This window comes from Melanerpes formicivorus, unplaced genomic scaffold (genome assembly GCF_026170545.1).
Source record: "Melanerpes formicivorus ecotype bairdi unplaced genomic scaffold, bMelFor1.0.p_v2 SCAF_144, whole genome shotgun sequence".
Taxonomy (NCBI): Eukaryota; Metazoa; Chordata; class Aves; order Piciformes; family Picidae; genus Melanerpes; species Melanerpes formicivorus.
The window spans coordinates 569855-593225 of NW_027142496.1; the positions used below are offsets into that span (position 1 = coordinate 569855).

The 23371-nt window shown below is 46.9% G+C and overlaps 1 protein-coding gene across 1 annotated transcript in view; it reads right to left on the reverse strand.

Annotated features, from left to right (window-relative positions):
• The window catches only part of LHFPL6 (LHFPL tetraspan subfamily member 6), a 209254-nt gene that overhangs the window by 59793 nt on the left and 126090 nt on the right, over positions 1-23371 (reverse strand). Inside the window, exon 3 of the mRNA XM_068168618.1 lies at positions 9403-9501. Within this exon, the coding sequence (XP_068024719.1) occupies positions 9403-9501 (99 nt within the window). The remainder of the gene's footprint in view (positions 1-9402; positions 9502-23371) is intronic.

Consider the following 23371-nt stretch of genomic DNA (forward strand, 5'->3'; position numbering starts at 1 on the left):
TACACGTGTGCCTTGAGTACATGTGTGCCTTGTACATGTGTGCCTTGAGTACATGTGTGCCTTGAGTACACGTGTGCCTTGAGTACACGTGTGCCTTGTACATGTGTGCCTTGAGTACATGTGTGCCTTGTACATGTGTGCCTTGAGTACACGTGTGCCTTGAGTACATGTGTGCCTTGTACATGTGTGCCTTGAGTACACGTGTGCCTTGAGTACACGTGTGCCTTGAGTACACGTGTGCCTTGTACATGTGTGCCTTGAGTACACGTGTGCCTTGTACATGTGTGCCTTGTACATGTGTGCCTTGAGTACACGTGTAGTTTGAGTACACGTGTGCCTTGTACACGTGTGCCTTGAGTACACGTGTGCCTTGAGTACACGTGTGCCTTGTACATGTGTGCCTTGAGTACATGTGTGCCTTGAGTACACGTGTGCCTTGTACATGTGTGCCTTGAGTACACGTGTGCCTTGTACATGTGTGCCTTGTACACGTGTGCCTTTTACATGTGTGCCTTGTACATGTGTGCCTTGAGTACACGTGTGCCTTGAGTACACGTGTGCCTTGTACATGTGTGCCTTGAGTACACGTGTGCCTTGAGTACACGTGTGCCTTGTACATGTGTGCCTTGAGTACACGTGTGCCTTGAGTACATGTGTGCCTTGTACATGTGTGCCTTGAGTACACGTGTGCCTTGTACACGTGTGCCTTGAGTACATGTGTGCCTTGTACATGTGTGCCTTGAGTACACGTGTGCCTTGAGTACACGTGTGCCTTGTACATGTGTGCCTTGAGTACACATGTGCCTTGTACATGTGTGCCTTGAGTACACGTGTGCCTTGAGTACACGTGTGCCTTGTACATGTGTGCCTTGAGTACACGTGTGCCTTGAGTACACGTGTGCCTTGTACATGTGTGCCTTGAGTACACGTGTGCCTTGTACATGTGTGCCTTGAGTACACGTGTGCCTTGAGTACACGTGTGCCTTGTACATGTGTGCCTTGAGTACATGTGTGCCTTGTACATGTGTGCCTTGAGTACACGTGTGCCTTGAGTACATGTGTGCCTTGTACATGTGTGCCTTGAGTACATGTGTGCCTTGTACATGTGTGCCTTGAGTACACGTGTGCCTTGAGTACACGTGTGCCTTGTACATGTGTGCCTTGAGTACACGTGTGCCTTGAGTACATGTGTGCCTTGTACATGTGTGCCTTGTACATGTGTGCCTTGAGTACACGTGTGCCTTGTACATGTGTGCCTTGAGTACATGTGTGCCTTGTACATGTGTGCCTTGAGTACACGTGTGCCTTGTACATGTGTGCCTTGTACATGTGTGCCTTGAGTACATGTGTGCCTTGAGTACACGTGTGCCTTGAGTACATGTGTGCCTTGTACATGTGTGCCTTGAGTACACGTGTGCCTTGAGTACACGTGTGCCTTGTACACGTGTGCCTTGAGTACACGTGTGCCTTGAGTACACGTGTGCCTTGTACATGTGTGCCTTGAGTACACGTGTGCCTTGAGTACACGTGTGCCTTGTACATGTGTGCCTTGAGTACACGTGTGCCTTGTACACGTGTGCCTTGAGTACATGTGTGCCTTGTACATGTGTGCCTTGAGTACACGTGTGCCTTGAGTACACGTGTGCCTTGAGTACACATGTGCCTTGTACACGTGTGCCTTGAGTACACGTGTGCCTTGAGTACACATGTGCCTTGTACATGTGTGCCTTGTACATGTGTGCCTTGAGTACACGTGTAGTTTGAGTACACGTGTGCCTTGTACATGTGTGCCTTGAGTACACGTGTGCCTTGAGTACATGTGTGCCTTGTACATGTGTGCCTTGAGTACACGTGTGCCTTGAGTACACGTGTGCCTTGAGTACACGTGTGCCTTGTACATGTGTGCCTTGAGTACACGTGTGCCTTGAGTACATGTGTGCCTTGTACATGTGTGCCTTGAGTACACATGTGCCTTGTACATGTGTGCCTTGAGTACACGTGTGCCTTGAGTACACGTGTGCCTTGTACATGTGTGCCTTGAGTAGACGTGTGCCTTGAGTACACGTGTGCCTTGTACATGTGTGCCTTGAGTACACGTGTGCCTTGTACACGTGTGCCTTGAGTACATGTGTGCCTTGTACATGTGTGCCTTGAGTACATGTGTGCCTTGAGTACACGTGTGCCTTGAGTACACGTGTGCCTTGTACATGTGTGCCTTGAGTACATGTGTGCCTTGTACATGTGTGCCTTGAGTACACGTGTGCCTTGAGTACACGAGTGCCTTGTACATGTGTGCCTTGAGTACACGTGTGCCTTGAGTACACGTGTGCCTTGAGTACACGTGTGCCTTGTACATGTGTGCCTTGAGTACATGTGTGCCTTGAGTACATGTGTGCCTTGAGTACACGTGTGCCTTGTACATGTGTGCCTTGAGTACATGTGTGCCTTGTACATGTGTGCCTTGAGTACACGTGTGCCTTGTACATGTGTGCCTTGTACACGTGTGCCTTGTACATGTGTGCCTTGAGTACACGTGTGCCTTGTACACGTGTGCCTTGAGTACATGTGTGCCTTGTACATGTGTGCCTTGAGTACATGTGTGCCTTGAGTACACGTGTGCCTTGAGTACACGAGTGCCTTGTACATGTGTGCCTTGAGTACACGTGTGCCTTGAGTACACGTGTGCCTTGAGTACACGTGTGCCTTGTACATGTGTGCCTTGAGTACACGTGTGCCTTGTACACGTGTGCCTTGAGTACATGTGTGCCTTGTACATGTGTGCCTTGAGTACATGTGTGCCTTGAGTACACGTGTGCCTTGAGTACACGTGTGCCTTGTACATGTGTGCCTTGAGTACACGTGTGCCTTGAGTACACGAGTGCCTTGTACATGTGTGCCTTGAGTACACGTGTGCCTTGAGTACACGTGTGCCTTGAGTACACGTGTGCCTTGTACATGTGTGCCTTGAGTACATGTGTGCCTTGAGACAGTCTCCAAAGTCTTACAAAGACATTAAGAACCGAAGTTACCCAAGTAGCAGTGAAGAGGAAATGGTCCTTGATGAAGCACTTTCTTTCCTAGCACACAGTCTGACGCATTCATCTGTCTAAGAGCTCAGCAGCTGCAGCTCAGGTTTGCTCATAAAGACTTCTCAGCACCAGTCAAAAACCAGAATGGGTAAAATTTCTGAGCTGTCTGCAGAGGATCTGTGAACAAAAAACTTGGCTTTGTCAGAGAGATGCTCATAGAAAAACACAGCTTTGAAGTCTTTGCCTTTAATAGGAGTCTTATAAATTGTTCTACCCTCTAAATCCTTCACTTGATCGTTTTGGCACTAGGTGTCAACACTCAGCCAGATGCTGCAATGATGCCACCTAAGGCAAATTAACTACTTGACAAAGCTTTTTTTTTAATACACATTCCCTGCTTTCTGTGTGGATTTTATGTTATCACTTTAGTAACTACACTGTCTGCTTTTAAAGTGTTTTAAACATGATTTAATATTGCTATAGCAAAAGTAATTATCAAGACAATGGTTCTCTCAAAGACATTTCAAGCCCTCTAAAAGTGGCAAAGGGGAACCTTAATAATAATGATCTTTGGAAACAAATACACCTCGACAGAGAAGTTTCTGAGAGCTTTTGAGGACAATTCAACTGCTTGATTATTTCCTGATGGGAGCCAGCCTTTTAAGTTGCTCTCCAGACAGCCAGTTTGGCCAGGAAAGCCCTTTCACAGCAGTTCACAGATAGATGGACTGCCAGGGAGGGCAAGCAAAGGTGTGCATTTGGAGCCATCTGCTTTGGTTGCTGCTGCAGCTGGGCCCCCAGACCTAGAATGTCCCTGTGCATGACAGGCAGCAATAGAGTGTGGCAGCACGTGACAGAGCATGAACATGAAGAGGATCTAAAAGATCATGCAGGAGAAACTGTTTGTAAAGATGGCAGGAAGGCAAGCAGGCACAGAATGTATTTTGAGCAGGCTGTGACAGCAGCTGCCAGGTGGGGAAGCAGGGCATGGCATGCTGATGGCCACACCTGAGCCGTGCAAGCTCTTGCTGCCAGGCTTGTGATTTTCACTGGCTTTAGCAGCAAAGGAAAGCATAATGAAACTCAAAGAGGAGCTCTGAAGGTAGTTACATGCAGCAAACACCACGCTGTGCTCGCAGGATGTGTCTTAGCACAAAGGATCACCCTGCAGAACAAAAAAGTAGGTCCTAGGCAGGACATGTGTGGCATAAAAAGCAATCTCACAAAAAACAGGTAGGACATAAAAAGATTATGGAGCATTGATCACCCAGGCTGAGTCCTGACTGCCCAGGCACACCCAATTTCCTCAAAGGAAGAGAAATTGTTTTCCAAGTAGCTCAAGTTACAAATTGGAGTTTGTCTTACGTTTAGTATCTTCAGATTTTTCAGATTAATACGGTAAGTGTAGGGAAGTGGCAGATGGAAGCCAGATGGAATCTCCTAGGGCACCTACAATGGCTTGAGTCATCTACAGTTAGATAAATGACTTTTTTAATCTAGACAATAATTTTGCCATTCAGGCTCTTAAGTATTGGTCTCATAGTGCTGTTTCCCAGGTGCCAACTGAGGCTCAGCTTTGTGAGTTAAGCTGAGCATGCCCTGTCCTCTCTGGGACCTTCTGTGCGTTTCAACTGCCTCTGCACCCATCACAACGGAAGTGAGGATGCAACAACTGAGCAGCCTCCACACGCACATCTGAGGGATTCAACAGCCTAACAGGAAGTCTCATACTCATTTTAGACATTCAAGCCAACGCTGATGTGTTCATATGAACATCCTCATATTGCCCTTTTAGAAAAGCCTGCAGACCGTGGCATTGTGTAGCTCTCACTCATTCTCACACCCTTCAGTCAGCAGCTCTGTCCCACTGTAGCACATCAGGGCAGTCCTGAATGGGCCCACAGTCAACTCCAGAGCAGAAATAATGCAGCATAACAATAACAGCTTGTGTGGTGACAAGAGATTAAGATGATTTTGATCCATCCTCAGACAACTGGTGAAAGTGACAGGCAGTCCCTTTGAATACTGTCAGTTTACAGCTCCAGTCCCCACCTCAGGCATTAGGCTAAGGACTTTGACTCGGTCACTGAGCAAGCAGCTGCACTGGCCTGTAAAAAGAACATCTCTTTACTCTGGCTGCCATCTACTCCTATTTCCCTGCTTCTAGGAATCACCACCCTAAAGAACAGGCAGCAAATGATAACCCCAGTTCAAAGACTAGTGTTTTTGTGAGAACCTTGTTTCATTTGTGATTTGAGATACAATGCCACAGTACAGAGGAGGGCCTCAAGACTTCTGTACGTGTCTGACTGGATGGCTACGGAGCTGGGAACTGCAAGCTATGTGTTCTGTGCAACACAACAAAGACCTATCATGGCCTTAATTCCCCAGCAAGATTTGCCAGAGCTGGTTCCTGCTCAAAGCCCTAATACATCAGTGTGCTTCCTTTCTTTGTTTTCTCATGATGGATAAACCAGATTGCTAGGGAAGAGTAGAGGGAAGGCTCCTCTATAGGTGCAGCACTCTCTCTGTCTGTCAATTATGGGAGGTTACTTTCCATTCTGATTAGCAAAATAGCTCATCTTCTGAATGTACTTCAATCAACAAATGGGGTTGTACTTGGCAGGGTATCTGCAGTTAAAGAATGACTTCCCTTTGCAGAGATGGAGTTGCACAACCACTTTCATTTGGTTGAAAGAAATTAGCCCAATTTAATACCTAAATGTTGAAGTAAACCCTTTGGACACAGTTCACTTAATAAAAACCAAATAAATGTCTAATTTTGGAGAGAGCAGCAGACTGCTGGGCATTTCACAGTGCCAGCTCAGGTTTTCTAGAGAAGAATACTTGCATCAACTTAGAAGTAAATTAAAGGCATGGTTTTTTTGACTGTGTATGTTGGGTGAGGGTGGAGTGAGGTGAGTTTCTTCTTCACAATATGGCTATCTCAGCACTATTTGGAGTGCCTATTAGTCTAATGCCTTTTTAGAGTGCCTGAGGACACATTTCAAAGCACCTCTTGCCTAGCACACCTACAAAGGATGAGGCTTTTTTATTGGTTCTTAATATTGCTATTTATTTATTCTATCTAGCTGTATGTGACAGAGCTGGTGGAGGTTTGTCTTGTTCTGCTAAAGCAAGAGTTTGCATTTAGTTGCTAATTCTGAAGCATTTCTGATGGACAGAATTTACCATGCACTGATTTTACCGTGCACAATTTGGCTGCTTCTCAGGAGGGTCCTTGCACTCCCTCCTCTGTGCCTGACTCCTGTCCTTCTTATCCTCCTGTAACACAGATTGAAGCTCCTAGCCTTATTTTTCCTGCCTCAAACATCCACCACTTTTTCTCCCATAAGACTTGGAAGTCCAGAACAAATCTCAGTGCTGAATCTCAACCTTTGCTGGCTCTGTGGTCAAACCTGTGGTGCTTTGACCCTCCTTTTGTAAAAGCATGCATGCATTCCCTGTGGCCCAAGCTGCAGCAGCTGCTCTGCCATCCTTGAAGAGGAGGCTGAATGCTCTCTGCTGATCAACATCTCTTCGCACATCTTCTCCTTTGGGGGTAATCACACACACTGAATTAGGCTCATCCTTGCTAGTCCCCACAACAGCAGGAGGTGCAGGATCAGTACTCCCACCACCACCACCATTTCTACCCTCAGCAAACAGGGCCCAAGGCAGCTCAGCTTTCCCGAGGGCGGACTGGAATGCAGCATGTGTGTATGTGGTTCTCAGACAACTCATTCACAGACTCAGGAAAAGAGAGCGTATCATTGCGGCTTAATCAAATTAAACTTTCAAATGAAAGTGATAATTACTTACATTTGTCTTGAGACTCAGCAAGATTAAGTCTTTGAAACCTCATTTTTGGCCCGTGGGCTACAATGAGTAAGCCAGTCTCTAATGCTTCAGAAAAGCCTAGAGGGCTTGAGCTGTCACCAACCAAGAGGTACTTACGAAAGACGATGATCGGTGTGGATGTTGAGCAGCCTTCGGTCAGCACCTCTGCTTTGCAGAGGAGTTTGCTAACACAGCATCAGCCAGGACTGACATTAAGTAACAAAGCTCCACTGCCAGTGTCCGTGGAAAAGAGATCTTTAGTGGTAGAGCTGCCCCGCAGAAATCACTACAGAAGACTCCAGCTCTCATTACAACCCGTTACTGAACGTGTTAAGGTACAGCTGCAGCAGGTCAGCAAGACCAGCACACCCGTCTCGTCTAGACACGCTTAACACACCCTGCATGCTCCGGGTCCAGAAAGCACAGTGAGAGCACACTCCCTGACAGTGAATGCCATAGAGTGCATGGTCCTTACACCTGCCTGGAAGGACAGCTGTCAGTGAAAATTTTCTCATGGGTTTCTTCACTGACTTTAATGGGAGAGTGATTCAATTTATGCAAATAACTTGCTCATGAGTCGAGACTGGATGGTGAAGGTGGTCTCAGAGACTCTGCTCTGCTTGTGTGCACTACTGTGTTTGAAGTCACAGTGTGTAGCTGCCTATATGCTGTCTTCAAGGAGCTCCAACTGGCACAATACCCACCTTCCTGCAAGTTAGCAGAGAAATAACCTGCTAAGGTAACAAGTTTCTGCACTCTGGTAAGAGTAGCAACTGCATCCTGGGAGCAAGACAAGCAGGAATCACAGGAGCAGAGCTCTTAACGTGGCTGGTGTGGAAGAGCAGGCATTGGCATGCACCAGCAAGGGGTCAGCTGGTCTTTCAAATGGGGTCCTGCTACAATGGGCTAAGAACTACTTCAGGCTTCTGCAGAAGGATTGACCACGGGCAGTGATGAGCTGACTGCTCCTTGCAATAGCTGCTGCAGTGTTGTGCCTACTCTTTCCACTAAATCCTTTAAGGCACCTTTCCATCGAGCTGGGAATATAACTTATGGGACTTTTTTTTCCTGCTGTTAACTATATACTTCTGTTCTCATTGCCATCTTTCCCTTGTGTTCATGTCTTTCAGTCATTAGGTGAATGAAAGAGTTTCAGGAAGTTTTTATACTTCACTGAAAAGAAAAACTAGTATCAATAGCACAGAAGGATGTCAGAGTTCAGATAACAAGGTAAAGCTTCTAGAGCATGTTACACATCCCTTGGACAAAACTGTTAATGGCTGCTGATAACAACATCAGGAGCCATAGTAGAGATGATTGGTAGTGAGATTTTCTGGTCCCTTGCCAGATCAAATGCACTCCAGAACACCACAGGAATGGTGCAAGGGAGGGTGATCTGGCCTATCTCTCCCAAAGTTTTTACCTCTCAACCTCAATTTATTTCCATATCTTGACAAGAATAATCTCTGAGATAGAAACTAAACTCCTTACTCCTGAAGCCTGATAGAAATATCACTGTAAAATTAAAAGATAATGCAGCAGGTTTGTGTTTAACCTTAGGAGATCATTTTCGCCACTGTACTTTGCACTGGGGTTACTGCCAGGCCACCACAAACCCTGCACTTAAAACTATGGGAAGAATTTCTATTGCTAACTGCAAGGCTTAGCTTGTATAGGGTGGAAAAGGGGAGCTGCATGTGTTTGTGCTGGAGAGTAGGAGCTCTCAAGCTTTCAGAGGGTCAGGGTGGTCAGTCTCCCCTGCTCCTCAGCAGGATTGCAGATCCCCCCCTTTTTCAAGTGACAAAGGGTTAGAGAGCGCTTACAAAGTAGGGTATCAGCAGCTGCATTGATCTCTCTAACTAAACATGGACCTGCATTTGCATTCAAATATCTGATCATCCACATTGCTTAAACCTTAGGTCACTCCTGGGCCCTTTCTCTCTAAAGCCCTCGCCAGAGGCAGCATGCCCCAAATCACATGAATGCAAGCCCAGCGCGGCCATAACCCCGGCTCTCATTCAGTGCTCACTGCAGTCAGCAGCAGTAAGAGCAGTGGCTTGTTTGGGAGAAGGCTGAAACAGGGAGCAAGTGTTATTTACTGGCTTCCCAAGGATGTGAGTAACCAAAACCATACTCTTTAGGCTTGGGTTAGAAGGCCATAAACATGTCAGATTTCAAAGACAGCTAATTGCACTCATTACGAACTACCATGACCGCCTGCTCCGTCAGGACCTCCAGGAGAGTTAGCTTCCATATCTGCATGACTGTTAAATCTGATGTCTTAAATACACACATGCAAACATACAAGCAGACATACATGCCTTCATTTTCTTCTATAATGTTCCTCTGGAAAATATTCCCAGCAAATCTCTCTGCAATTCCCTGCCTTAGCATCATGGCAGAGCGAGGCAGTGGGAATACTCTACCGCACACAACTGGGTAGCTACTCCAAGCCTGGGCTCATGTCCTTGTTTGCTTATGGAAAATGCACAGAAGAGTGCAACGTGGCTCAGATCCTCTGGTGGTGACTCACCCAATTCAAACTGGTTGGAAAGGTTGCCACAGGTTTGTCTGACTTCTTCACTGTCCCAGCCAAGAGGATAAAGGGCACAACCAGAGCCAATCAACAAACCTACGGAGTGAAAAGAAAATACAAGTTTAGACAAGCAATTGCATTAGCTTAAACACAGGGTATGGCTTGGAAATCAAAGTGTGAAACTACCCTTTGGGCATCTCAGAGGAAAAACTAAGTCATCTTCTCCTAAAAACAGTGGAAAATCATTTGGCCTTTTACTGCTGCTTTCTGCTAGGCTGTGTTGTAGCTGGTCTGTGGGCTGGAGGCAGCACTGGCAGTTCAACACCAGAAGCCTTCCTCAGATTCTGGAGCTTCTACTTGAGAGTTTTTAGACTTGCCCTTCTCCTCTGCAGAACTGCTACACATACTGTTTGGAAAACTCAACGTGGGGTTAAATAGAAGCTGTGTTAATTACAGCATTTACAGGCTGATTGCTTCTGATTAATTAAAACAACAATCAACCAGGGTTTATCAAGGTTCTAGCAGGAAAAGTAAACTGACGGTTGTGCTAATCTGCTGTCATTTTCCTTTGGCTTTCCCTCTTTCAAAAGCCAGGGAAGAATGGCTTCATGTCACCTGCTCAGTTCATGCCACAGGTACACACTCAAAGTTTCCTCAAATCATTTCAGCTAAACCAACAGAAGTCTCAAACCATCGACATATCATCCCACTTGGCTCAACATTCACAACATTCTTTGCCTTCCCCAGCCCTCATGCTGCCCCAAACAGATGTGTTTGGCTAAGCCTTATCCTTCCCCAGATCTTGCTGGGGAACACCCAATGGGCCATGGTTGTTTTGCAGAAGTGGCATTTTTATCATGTTGCATTCTCAGCTGTCACTGCAGCAGCTGCCAAAAAGTGGGTGTAGCTGGCAAAGCTCCTCACACCAACAGCCTAGAGAGGACATTTCAGTCCATGCTGCAGCATTTAAATGCTGCCTCCTGTGTGTCAGATTTTGTTTGTAAGATTGGAAACAAATCACTAATGGCCTGATGCTTTGCAGGCTGTAAAGGCAAGCAGCTCCTCCAAAAGTCTGCAGCCTTTTACCTTAGGTACAGGACTGGTACAAGGCTTCAAGTCCTGCAGCTGTCACTGCCTGACTTTGGGCACCTTGCTTTTCCTGCCTTGAGAATGAGGACAAGGTGCTCACTGAAAAAGCACTTCTGCTGCTGTGCTCCTAACACAGGAAAAGCTGAAGATGTGGTGACAGGAGTGCTGTGGACTCCGCAGCAGTCTCATGCATCCTGAGAGTGATCCTGGCTCAGGCCTGGAGCTAGCTGTGCATTTCTACTAACTCCATCCTCAAATGCCTCAGATTTTCATATTCTGATGCTCCTTTAAGATATAGAAATCACCTGATTATGTTCTTGACTTGCTCAAAGACACATCTGAACTAGACACAGATGTTCTGCAGTGGTATCTCATCTTTCTCTAAAAGATGTTCAATGCTTAAACAGCTTAGCTGTTAGCAAAGTAGCTCAGCAGCTCCTTTGCTGCTTCTTTAAGCACATCTATCCCTGTTTAGGCTCAGTATTAGCTCCTTGGATCTTTTTCCAGTAGATTCCAGTTTCTTCTTGCTACTCAAGTTTGATTCTTCCTTTCCTTGTATAGCAGTTATTGCAGGCTTCTCTCCATATCTGCATCACATAACATAAAAAGAAGTCCCTGAGGCAGCTCCCTCTGAGGGGGTGCATTTATCCAGTAGCTGTAAAGGGAGAAAACCAATTAAGGACACATGAATGCTAGGTATTTTCAGACCAGGGCCTGACCTGGATATGGTTGCTTCTAATGCCCTTGCTAATGGCTTTCACAGTATCGTCGGATTTCTATCCCCAGGGCTGCAGAGCCAATGGCAGCCGGTAGAATCCATGTGAATGAGAGTCACTTCTAATTAAATTCTCAGGAAAGATGTTTCTCAGACAAGAGAACTTAAGCCAAAACTAGTTCTACATTTGTTAAAGACAGCTGAAGACTCTGGGAAAAAACTGATTGGTTTCTCACTTGAATTGCTAAAGCAAGAGGAGTGTTGTGAAACGCTGACAGCACAGCCGATGGAGTGGGCACGATGCAACAGGGCAAGGAAGAATGCAACCACTGAGCATTGAGAATGGCTGGAGAAGGGAGGAAGAGCATGCAGGTGCCACAGGTAGCCTCACAGGCCAGTGAACCGTGGCTGCCCCAGCCAGTCCTGCCATGATTCTGACCCCTTCCCATACTGGCTGTGATGCCCATTACCTTCCTGGTGCCAGCCCAAGAAGAGCACAGATCAAAAGGTTCTCTGGGCAGAAGTGAACTGGTCTGACTGGGCTGCTTTCAATCACCTTGCTTCCTTGAACAGATACTCTGGGAGACCTCGCAAATGCTCAAAGGGCAACATTTGTCATTGGGATGTGCTGCCCAGGGAGGTGGTGGAGTCCCCATCCCTGGAGGGGTTCAAGAGAGGACTGGACGTGGCACTTGGTGCCATGGTCTAGTCGTGGGGTCTGTGGTGACAGGTTGGACTCCATGATCTTTGAGGTCTCTTCCAACCTTGGTAATACTGTGATACTGTGATTGTGAGGGGCAGGGAGATGAGTGCAGGGGGTCAGAAGGAAGAAAGGCAGGCTTGCAGCCGCCTGTGTCGGACCAGATGAAAGGGCAGCCAGCCCTTCCCCACAAACAGGTCCTGGGAAAGCCTCCTGCCCAGTTCTTCCAGGAGGGCACAACAGTGGCACTGTGGACAAGTGAAAGGGCTATTAGCATAACAATGCTGCCCTTCCAAACTCAAAACAAGCTGTTACTCAGCACTTGCCAAGTACTTTCCTGAGGTGGCAAGTGTCTAGAGCGCACTGCATTCACAGGACTGTTTGTTTTCAGCTCTCTTCAGCTTGTGTTGCAGTAACAGGTTGTTATTTGGCTTTTTTCCCAAGGAATATTTGGGCTGTTCAGCCTGGAGAAAAGAAGGCTCCGGGGAGACCTTCCAGAAGCTTTCCAGTACATAAAGGGGGCCTACAAGAAAGCCAGGAAGGAACTTTTTACAAGGGCTTGTAGTGATAGGGCAAGAGAGAACAGCTTTAAGCTTGAGGAGTGTAGATCTAGATGTTAGGAAGAAATTCTGCACAGTGAGGGTGGTGAGACACTGCTGCAGGCTGCCCAGGGAGGCTGTGGATGCCCCCTCCCTGGAGGTGTTCAGTGCCAGGTTGGATGAGGCCTTGAGCAACCTGGGCTGGTGGGAGCTGTCCCTGCCTGTGGCAAGGGGGTTGGAACAGGATGGTGGTCAAGCTCCCTTCCAACCTAAGCCATTCTGTGAATCTATGAATCTGACTGTCGCCCACACCACCTTCCACTGCACCCTCCTAACACAGGTCACCCTTCTCCAAACTTGTACCTGTTCACTCTTTCTGCCTCCAGTGAGACCCTGGATACAATGATCACAGCCTTGGCAATTGTAGCTCCTTCCTCAGCCAGACCTCTTCACCCCCCTGTTACAGCCTCTTTCCCAGCTCTGTTAGTCCAAATCCCAGCTTCAGTGAAAATATATCCTGGGGTTCAGTCAAAAATGCATTAGCAACACAATACACTGTAAATTAAAGTGCTCCAAAGGTGCTGCCACATGAGCCCAGAGCATGAGTGACAGGGCAGGGTGTTTACTTGCAAAGGACGAGGTACAAATCCACAGACAAGCTCATACACCTCATTTAGTCAATACAAAACTTGCTGGAGACCAAAGGTGCTGCCAGGACCATGGAGCCAGATTCCCACCTGGCTAAAAGACTTATGCCTGGAAGTACTCATTTTCCCACAGGTACCAACCAAGCACCCCAAAAAGTCTCCTCCTAAACATCTCCTATGATGGTGACTCCATCACCTCCCTGGGCAGCACATTCCAATGGGCAATCTCTCTGTGTAGAACTTCTTCCTAACATCCAGCCTAAACCTCCCCTGGCACAGCTTGAGACTGTGTCCTCTTGTTCTGGTGATGGCTACCTGGGAGAAGAGACCAACCTCCGCCTGTCTACAACATCCCTTCAGGTAGTTGTAGAGGGCAATGAGGTCTCCCCTGAGCCTCCTCCTCTCCAGGCTAAGCAACCCCAGCTCCCTCAGCCTCTCTTCATAGGGCTTGTGTTCCAAACCCCTCCCCAACTTTGTTGCCCCTCCAATGGCCAATCACTCTTCCTGGGAAGAATTTCTTCCTGAAGTCTCAAAAGCTGTTGTTCTGACATCTCTTTCAGTAGCACTGGCTGTCAGCTGGTTTTGATTCACCTTCAAACATTCCCCTGTAGTCTTGCACATCTGTCTGTCACGGATTTAGGTCTCTTAGCAAAGCAGTTGTGCTCCCCAGTACTTCTTGCAGGCCATGTGCATGCCAAACTCAGGCATTTGCCTTCGGTGCAAGGATTCTGTGAAGACTTAGAACCACTCAGTCGGTAAGAAAAACGTTCACATTTTGCTTTATGCACTGGGGTATGCATAGATGTGTGTGAGGTATGTACATATAGACACACACGTGTATCTGTGTGAGTGCATAATGCCTCATTGCTTTCAGCAGGATCCTCCATGGCCTCAGCAGAGCTGGTATTGCCTCAGTCTGCATGGGAAGTGAAATTGAGAGCTGTCATTTCAGCTCTCTTATTTTGTGTGCTAAAACTGCAGAGTGTGCCCCAAAGCCCATGGTAGTAATAGGACTTGGACAAAAAACCCTCAGCTTCTTCTTTACCTTCTAATCAATCCACTCCGGTTTGTAAAGCAACGAAGAGTGTAAATCAGACCCTGGAAAAGCAAAATATTGCACACTATTGCTGCTAATAACTCAGACACCTTCAGCCATGCCATTGGATCACAGAGAATGCAGATCCTGCTGAACAGCTGCAACCTCCACTGAAAGTCTTAAGCTAAATCCAAGGACTGCAAACCCAAGAGAATACCTCAAGCTAGTTTTGCAGCTTCAGCAGAGAGCAGTTACTTGCCCAGCTCAGGAGCCACATCATGGCCTGCCCTACAGTTATATATATACAGCTCAGGACACCACACCCATTTTCACAGATGCTTCAAATGCTTAGGATGACTCTAACCCTTCTGCAGAACATAACCAACAACAAAAAAACCCAAGCCACCATGCTGTAATTACCATCATCTGTCATCTCCCATTATCCATGACAGTCAGAGAAAGGAATAGAAAGGGGAAGGAAATGTGCAGGTCCATAAACAGCACCTTCACAAAACCAGCTGCAGCTTCAAGATGCAAGGGAGGCAGTCAGTAGGACAGAGCCAGCTGGCACCAGAGGTGGAACTTGGCTGCTGTTTCGGATGCCACGCCATGCACCAGTGGAGGTGTTGGCACCATCAGAGACTAGCTCTGCATTTGGGAATGAAACGGGCTCCTTTCCTTGAGCCGTGACACACTGCTGTTGCGAGTGCTGTAGCTGGCTTGGCGCGCTAGTGAGGCGTGCAGGAGCACGCCACGGGGCTGTCTCAATGCAGCCAGCTTTGGCAGCCCAGAGCTGGAATTAAGTGCTTGGCTTCAATATTTAACAACATCCCATTTAGCCACCAAGCTCTTTCCACAGCCCATGAAGAGAGCCGGATACCTGCAAGTAGTGAGCTAAAGCCAGCCTGTGTGCAAAGTGAGGCTGCCCAGACCTACCCGCTGGGTGGGTGTCTGCCCAGAGCAACCCTTGCTCACTCCAGATTGCCCACCCAGTCACTCCTGCTGCAGGTACCAAATGTGATCACAATTTCTTAACACTTGGTACTTGAAAGATGATCTTTTCTGTCCATAGTGGAACTTGATTGTGATTGAAAATAATTGAATGTCACAGGTTCTGCAGAGGGTGGATGTGACAGGGAAGGGACAGTAATCACATTAGTGGCTTGGCACAGACCTGGGTTTCATCTAAGAACTGATAAAGAAATGATTAGTGGCCCGTAGCAATCAGCTTATTCTAAAAGGTAAAATATTAACCACTATTAATATTTCTAACAATAGTTTGGATATAGTAAAGTCTCAAACAATAAATACCAAAGGATTAATAACTAAGAGACGTTAACCAGATTTTGCCATGGGCAAATTGACTGCACTCAGAAAGACCCAGACTGGCTGGGAAAAGCCAATGCACACGAACAGGGAAATGCAAATCTGTGTGGTGGGCAACCTTCAGACTGCTGCTGTGGCTTAAATGGGAGCCTACACTCAAATATCCAGTGTGCATTGGACAGAGTACAGAATAGAATACAGAATGAACCAGGTTGGAAAAGACCTCAGAGATCATCAAGTCCAACCTATCACCCAGCACCATCTAAGCAGCTAAACCATGGCACCAAACACCCCGTCCAGTCTCTTCCTAAACACCTCCAGTGATGGTGACTCCACCACCTCCCTGGGCAGCACATCCCAATGGCCAATCTCTCTTTCTGTGAAAAACTTCTTCCTAACATCCAGCCTAAACCTCCCCTGGCACAGCCTGAGACTGTGTCCTCTTGTTCTGGTGCTGGCTGCCTGGGAGAAGAGACCAACCCCCACCTGGCTACAACCTCCCTGCAGGGAGTTGGAGAGAGCAAGAAGGTCTCCCCTGAGCCTCCTCTTCTCCAGGCTAAGCAACCCCAGCTCCCTCAGCCTCTCCTCACAGGGCTGTGCTGCAGACCCCTCCCCAGCTTTGTTGCCTTCTCTGGACACCTTCCAGCCACTCAAGAGCCCATGTTGACATCACACAATCAATTATTTGTCTGCAACTGCCCTGACAGTACATAGCTAAGGAGTCCTGCCTTACAGACTCAGCACTTCCCCTCACTTGTTGAGGTCACAGTGTGTCCCTGTCTGCTATCTGGTTCATTCTTGTTGAGTTGTCAGCCCATTAAATCATTGCATCCTCGAGAGCCTGTTAAATAAAACCAATCTTCCCCAGTCTTCCTTTTTCTCCCTTGCAAAGGGTAAACCTAAGCACGTGATTCAGACAAATCTGATGGAGAAAAGAATCAGTTTGATCAATAAAGAGAGGTAGTGGATGACAGTAAATGAGGCAGCTAGCTTTACATTCAGCCTCAGAGACTTGCTGCTAGAGAATGCAGTTTCAAATGGGAAACAAACCAATGGTGCCTTTCCTTACGAGCTTTTGAAGTGCCTCTGACCTGGGAACTAGGAACTGCATTCCTGTTCTGTATTTCCCTAGCTCCAGTCACAGCTGTACCCTGTGAGTGCAGTGAAAGGGACAGCTTGGGCACCATGAAGGACCTCCTTGGCCAGCAGTTAGAGGTGGTCTGCATCACTGTAAGGGCAGGGGGAAGTCAAATTTGTATTTCCACCTAGCAAAATAGAAGGAAAGGGTCAGGTTTGATATCTGTACTGCAGAGTCAAAATAAATACAGAGACAAATGCTGCCTTCTGTGCAGCCTCTTTCTAGTGACAACCATCTTCTTCAAAACATCTCCATCTTTTTTACTCCCTTCATCTTTCCCTTTTTCCCTTTTCATACCTAAGAAAAGAACCTTGCCATACTTTTTCTGTACAGCTACTTTTCAGTGAAAAATATCTCCTTTAAAATCCTTCCTCCTTTTTTCACTCCCTTCTTCCACTTTTCCCCCTTAAATTTTCATACCTGACCAAAAAACCAAGAACCTTGCTGTATTTTTTGCCAGGCACCCAGGCCATCTGGAGGAGATGACAGAATCATTTGGAAGTCATCCCTTTCAAAACCATTTTAATGATGATTTTTCCTTTCACATTTTTTTCTCTATTAGCCCATCTGAATCTTCAAGGATGATAGAAAGTTTTCACAGTCCCATCTGTCACTTGAAGGTACAGTGATCTCTACAAACAAAACCAAACCACTTTTTAGATGCTGCACAGACTGACTCTCCAGCTCTTCTGATTTAAAAACTATCCTTACTGCAAAGGTTCTGTAACATTTACCTGCTACAGAAGAGGGCCTGCAGGGTGAAAGTCAAATTGAGCTGGCACATGAAGTTGTTTGCTGCTTTCAGATGCACCTTAGCAAACTAACAAGGGGGTTAAAGAAGAATTGGCTTAAAACATTTCAGCAGAGGCAGCTTCTGAAGTCCGTGCGCAAGAAACTCTCCAGAAGCTGTAGCCAAGCAGTGGCTACAGAGTGACAGAAGCAGGCCAGAGCAGATTCAGAGAGACTCCAGAGTCTGGGCAAAGCAGCAGGAACAAAGGGAGTAAAGAGGGGAAGGGAGAGCGGAGCACTGTTGGCTGCAGGCAGCCCAGCTCCTGTGCCTGCAGGAGTCCAACCACAGCTCAGTCAGTGAGGCATGGTGACAGCTCCCGGCTCTTCACCCAGACACATCCCTTAAGGTCACACTCCTGCTGCTTCTCTTGACATCATCACCGTGTTATTTGATTTCTCTGTTGTTCTTCTGCTAGACAAATGGTATTGCACCAGTTCTTACCACTGCTGTTAATACCTGTCCCTCAGACTCCCAGGCATGCCCCTGACCTGGGCTTTTATTGGCCTGAAACATGAGATCAGCACTTCAGGCAACAGCTCTCTATCGAGCTAGTACTCCCTGAACATGGGGCATTTGACTGCTTCCTTATTGAGCCTGAACTGAGAGTGCATTGTGTGGGGAAGAGGACAACTGCCTACACAGTGAATGAACACAAGAAGGGACTCTCTTGCTCCCTCACTGTGCAGGCAGGGGTCCCCCAGGGGCATGCAGATACAAAGTACATTTATGCTGCACCAAATTTCCTCTCACTTCTCATCACAAGAGTCACAGCATGGGAGACAGCAACTCAGTTCAGGGCTTCACCCAAGATCAAGGTGTTTCTGCCACAGACTATGCTATAGCAAGACATTAGAGGCACTCAGGATGCAAATCAAAATTAAATGTAAGAACAAAAAAACCAGGGAAAATAAACTACTACAGCCTTCAGCTTTGCAGATCCTGCCTCCAGTAACACTGCTTCATCTTAAGTGGGATGGAAATAGTATTAATGGGTTTCCAGCTAAGGGCAAAAACCCCATCACCTTTTCCCTGCTGATTCTGATCCCAAGGTATTAATTCAATCCATTTGGCTTTGTTCAGCTTCCCTTCTTCTTATGACTGCCAACTCCCATCCCTCAAATGAGTCTTTTTCTGTTATTTTGGGTTACTCCACAACATGAGCCTCCACTGTCTGGCAGCTGCCTGGCTCTGAAACTAAGTGAACAGCCACAGCAAAGAGCTGCCACCTGCCTGCTACTACTTCCCAGAGCTCTCAGGAAGCAGGGCTGGTGGCAAAGGAAGCCTAAAAAAGGCACTACAAATGTTTGCCAGGGTTCAGCGTGACAAAGTGCTGTGTCATGGGAGAGCCACAGTCCCTGCTCTGTCCCTGACTGAGGCCACGGGGCAGCAGAGGGTTCAGACAGGAGTTTTCTGACAGATGAAGCATCATCTGGTAAGGTGCTCACTAGAAGTTCTTTAGGATCAGAGGGGGAAATCCACCCACCCAGAGACCCTAAATTGCTACCCAAAAGCTTACAGCTTTGTCTGCTCTATTTGGCCCTGGGCATTTTTAAAAGCAATACTGAGGGCTTCAGAAATAGGGCTGGAGGCTGGGAGAAACCCAAAATAGTGAAGCAGGAAGAGTGGAGAATTCTTACACAGAGATACTACTAAATGGGAGTGAAATAATAAGGGCCATTGGGTAAATGGATGAATAACAGGGCAGTGGCAGCTGCTGCTGTGGACAGGAAAGGTCCAGCACCAAGCTCAAAGTCCTGCAAAATAGGTGCTAGTGCAAAGAGTAACAAGAGGCTGCAGCTCTCAACAGTTCCAGCTGTTGAAAATCACTCCTGGAAGTACTTCTTGAAACTAACTTTTACAGAGCAGCAGCAAAGTAAACAGACTCCACAGGCTGTGCAGGCTGGCAGTAGTTACTAAGAAAGCCAAGAGTTTAATCCCATTTTGCATAGGCAGTAGGCAGAGTAGAATAGAATAGAATAGAATAGAACAGAATAGACCAGACCAGACCAGACCAGACCAGGTTGGAAGAGACCTTCAAGATCGTGTCCAACCTATCAACCAATCCAACACCACCTAAACAACTAAACTATGGCACCAAGCACCCATCAAGTCTCCTCCTGAACACCTCCAATATGATGTTTCAGAAACTGCTGGATCAGAATTTGTAGCTAGATGTTTCACTAAACCCCCTTTATTTCCCCTTATTATATAGCACCATTCACAGGCAGAGGATTTAGACAGATCCAAGCAAAGAGGTAACTTGTGCAATTCACCTCTCACTGGTTATGGTTAAGTGAGGCTAAGGCTGGGCACAGAGTCAACATGGAGGATATCTGGAGGGTGTATTAACTGGTTAAAGAATTCACTGAAGGAGAGACTCCAAGATGAGCCCCTTGCCAAACTGTCCCTCTTTCATTCTCATCCTCTCAGTCAATAGTACATGCATTGGATGCCAAGCAGAACGCCCTGCAGACAGAAGTTCCACAGGTCTCAGGTTCAAATCAGGTGAAAAACAAGGGGGGACAGAGGAGGGTGAAGGGGGTGGAACCAAGGAAGGCTTTCATCATGTCTATTTCTCCCAGCCATGGCTGTTAGATGCTGGTATAATTGACTCAGAGTGGGACTTAGTCACTTAAATATGTCACTTTCTGTCAGTTTAAGTGCTGTTTGGCATGTCCCTTAGCCCCCAGCAGCCTCTCCAGAGCACTGCAAATTGCCCTGTCATACCTGCCAGCCCACACAGAGGTCTTGCAGACCCTAGGGTATCTCTAACAGTGTAAAGCAACTAGATTTAGGCTAATGAATTTCACCCTAGATACCTACTGATCTCAATGTGAGCTTAGAAACCTGACACAAGGGCAAATACCTGTTTTGTACACACCTTTAACAAGTCTATGAATCTGTACTTGAATCCAGCCTGAAGTTACCCAGACACTATTTTATCTCTTATCTTCTATTCTTCTGCCCTCATTCTGGCCTTAGGATGAAAATGTCTTAATTCCTGTCATGAATTCTGCCTTCCTTCGTGGGAAATAACCTGAATGTTAGGGGAGAAGAGAAGATTAAAGGAAAAGCTGTCTTGCTCCTGACTGTAAACCTGTATGTCCTACCCAAGCTACTTCTATGGAAACAAGTTGTTGCTTCCAAATGGCCTTGATTTGCCTCAATCCACAACACCACAGAGCTGGACCACTCAGGACTAGCTTTGGTGAGCCTCCCAGAGCCTGTGGTACAACAAATTGATTGACACCGTTTGTTCAGAGAAGGACAGGGTCCAGTTCAAGGCAGAGTGAATCTGCAGAGTGGAACTGAAACGCTTGAAGAACTCCAGAAAACGCTGTGGAGTTTGACTGTCAGCTCATTTTTGTGTGGCAAGCCATGATCTCTGCTTGTACATCAGAAGTGCCTGAGCATTATCACATGCCATCAGACTTCTTTATGTGACAGCCCATCTGTGTGCTCACCTCATTGCTTGGTGGCTCAGAATCAAATGCCTGACAATTCAGAGAGTCTCGGGCAGCATATGGCATGTGACACCCTGCATTTAAATAGGAAGCACGCCGTTACAAACACAAGGGTGCCTACTGCAATTAATAGCAGGCGCTTTCATAACTAGCTTCCCACAATATGCAGTCACAGTAGATGAAGTACTATTCTTTTACATTAACATGAATCTCAACAGCAGCTGGAGACTGGACAAAACCTGACAGAGCTTTGCACAAGCTCCATGCTCAAAGGATTTGCAGTATGTGAACTGATCTCGGGAAGCATCATGAGGAGCACACCAGGGAAATCTATCTTGTGTCACAGAAGTTGCCTAAGCATAACAATGGATAAGTGGATAGGTATTGACACACCTATTTAATACAGACTGGGTAGACTAAGGCTGCTATGAGCACTAAGGAAAAGCTTACAGCGACCCAACTCCTGAGCACAGCTCCAGTGGTTTTGCCTCTAGGTCGTCGCAGCCTTTGGAAAGATTCAGGCACGAACTGAACTACCAAATAATTGATATTCTGTGCCTGTGAGCTCACTGATCTGTGAAAAACAATAGCTTGTAGGGATTGGATAAAGCAACACAAGTGTCCAGCCAATTCCTGCCTTCAGTGGCATATCCCCAAAGTGACAGAAGAACTATAATGGATACAAAGCATACATCCAAAGGTGAAATCCTGCACCAGGCTTTTGTTGGGTTCCTTTCTTTCTTTGTTCTTTAGTTTGTTGTATTTCAGCTGAGCTGACATGGGCTGACAGCTTGGCCAGGAGTCTGCTATGGGGGACGGTGTCAAAGGCCTTGCTGAGGTCCAGGTAGACTACATCCACAGCCTTCGCCACATCCCCAGGGAGAACCCCAGATGGTGTGTCCTCCGGCATCAGGACCACCTCACCCTCGATCTCCAGTGCTCCATATCTGTTTCCAAGAGCAGTGGGGAAGGTGAGGGGAGGCAAGGAGGTTTAACTTTGCATCTTTTGAGAGGAACCTGCGTCCATTGCCCTCTGCTTTTTGAATAACCAGCCTCTGCTGGGGGAGCCTGCAGAGCCTGCTTACTCCGGTTCAACTCTTTCCTTCTCTGATTCACCTCTTTCCTCCTTTGGTCCATCTCCCTCCTCCTCTGGTTCATCTCTTTCCTACATTCCCTTACATTTCTAAGGCTAGCAACCTTATCCTTCAGTCTGGCCACCATATTAAGCAGATAGTCAACCTGCTCACACCTTATACAAGAGTTGCCCCCACAACCCTGCTTCTCAAGAGCCAGGCTCCAGCATTCCCTACAGCCAGATACCTGGACAGCTACCTGCTTCTGTTCTACCCCAGTCTGGGGTTCTACGCAGTTCTACGCAGCTCTGAAGGGAACTGTGCACTCCAAACACTGTTGGCATGCTGCCAGACTGCCTGGGCTGTGTTGTGCACGACTTCCACATGCTCCAAAGTCTCCTTCATCTCACATACCCAGAAAAAGGACATTCTTTATTTTCAAAAAGAGATGACAAATGTGGAATATTCTGTGATCTCTATCTGAAGGCATTCAAACTCAATAACTGACCTAATTTGGAGGGGAGAAATGCTCTTCCAGGTCAATTTCTCTCAAATAGGTTCCATTTTTCAGTTTGCCACAGAATGTGATAAATCTTAATTTTGGACAGGAGCCACAGTTTGTTACAAATATATCTCACATCTGCAGTATTTGGCACTGCTGCCTGTCCTCTCCAGGGAAAACCCCTATGGACAACTGCACTAAGATCTCAAATGCACTTAACTCTTTCTAGTGATGCAGACCAGCACATAAGAGGGAAGGACTGAGCAGAGTTCACTTCTCCCACGATGAGCTCATGAGCCCACCTTTGCTCTCAATCTGAAATCTTCTTCATCTAAACCCACCTGTGAGTTATCCCAAGGCAATGGAGTAACATCTCAGCACTGCCCAGCTCTTTATGTGGAGAGTCTTTCGATTCCCATCTTCTTAGATAGAATAGATAGAATAAACCAGGTTGGAAGAGACCTTCAAGATCATCGTGTCTAGCCCATCAACCAATCCAACCCACCTAATCAACTAACCCATGGCACCAAGCACCCCATCAAGTCTCCTCCTGAACACCTCCAGTGATGGTGACTCCACCACCTCCCCAGGCAGCCCATTCCAATGGGCAATCACTCTCTCTGTGTAGAACTTCTTCCTGACATCCAGCCTTCTTCCAGCATCATTTAGTCAATTCTTTTATGCAGAGAGCATGCTTAAAGCACACACACTCACAAAAAGCCTTGGAAGCTTGAGTTGGAAGAGAACATCAAGCAGTGATCCTACCCATACCTCAGCCTCCAATTCAGGGTAAGTTGTACTGGTACCTTCCAAGAGAAATATTTGTTTAGTCTGTTCTTAAAAAGCCTCTGACAGTGAAGACCCTACCTCCTTCCCAGGCAATCTGTCCTTCTGGCTCTGTGTCTGCAACAAAGCCTTCCATGTTGCCTAACCTCTATCGTCTGTGT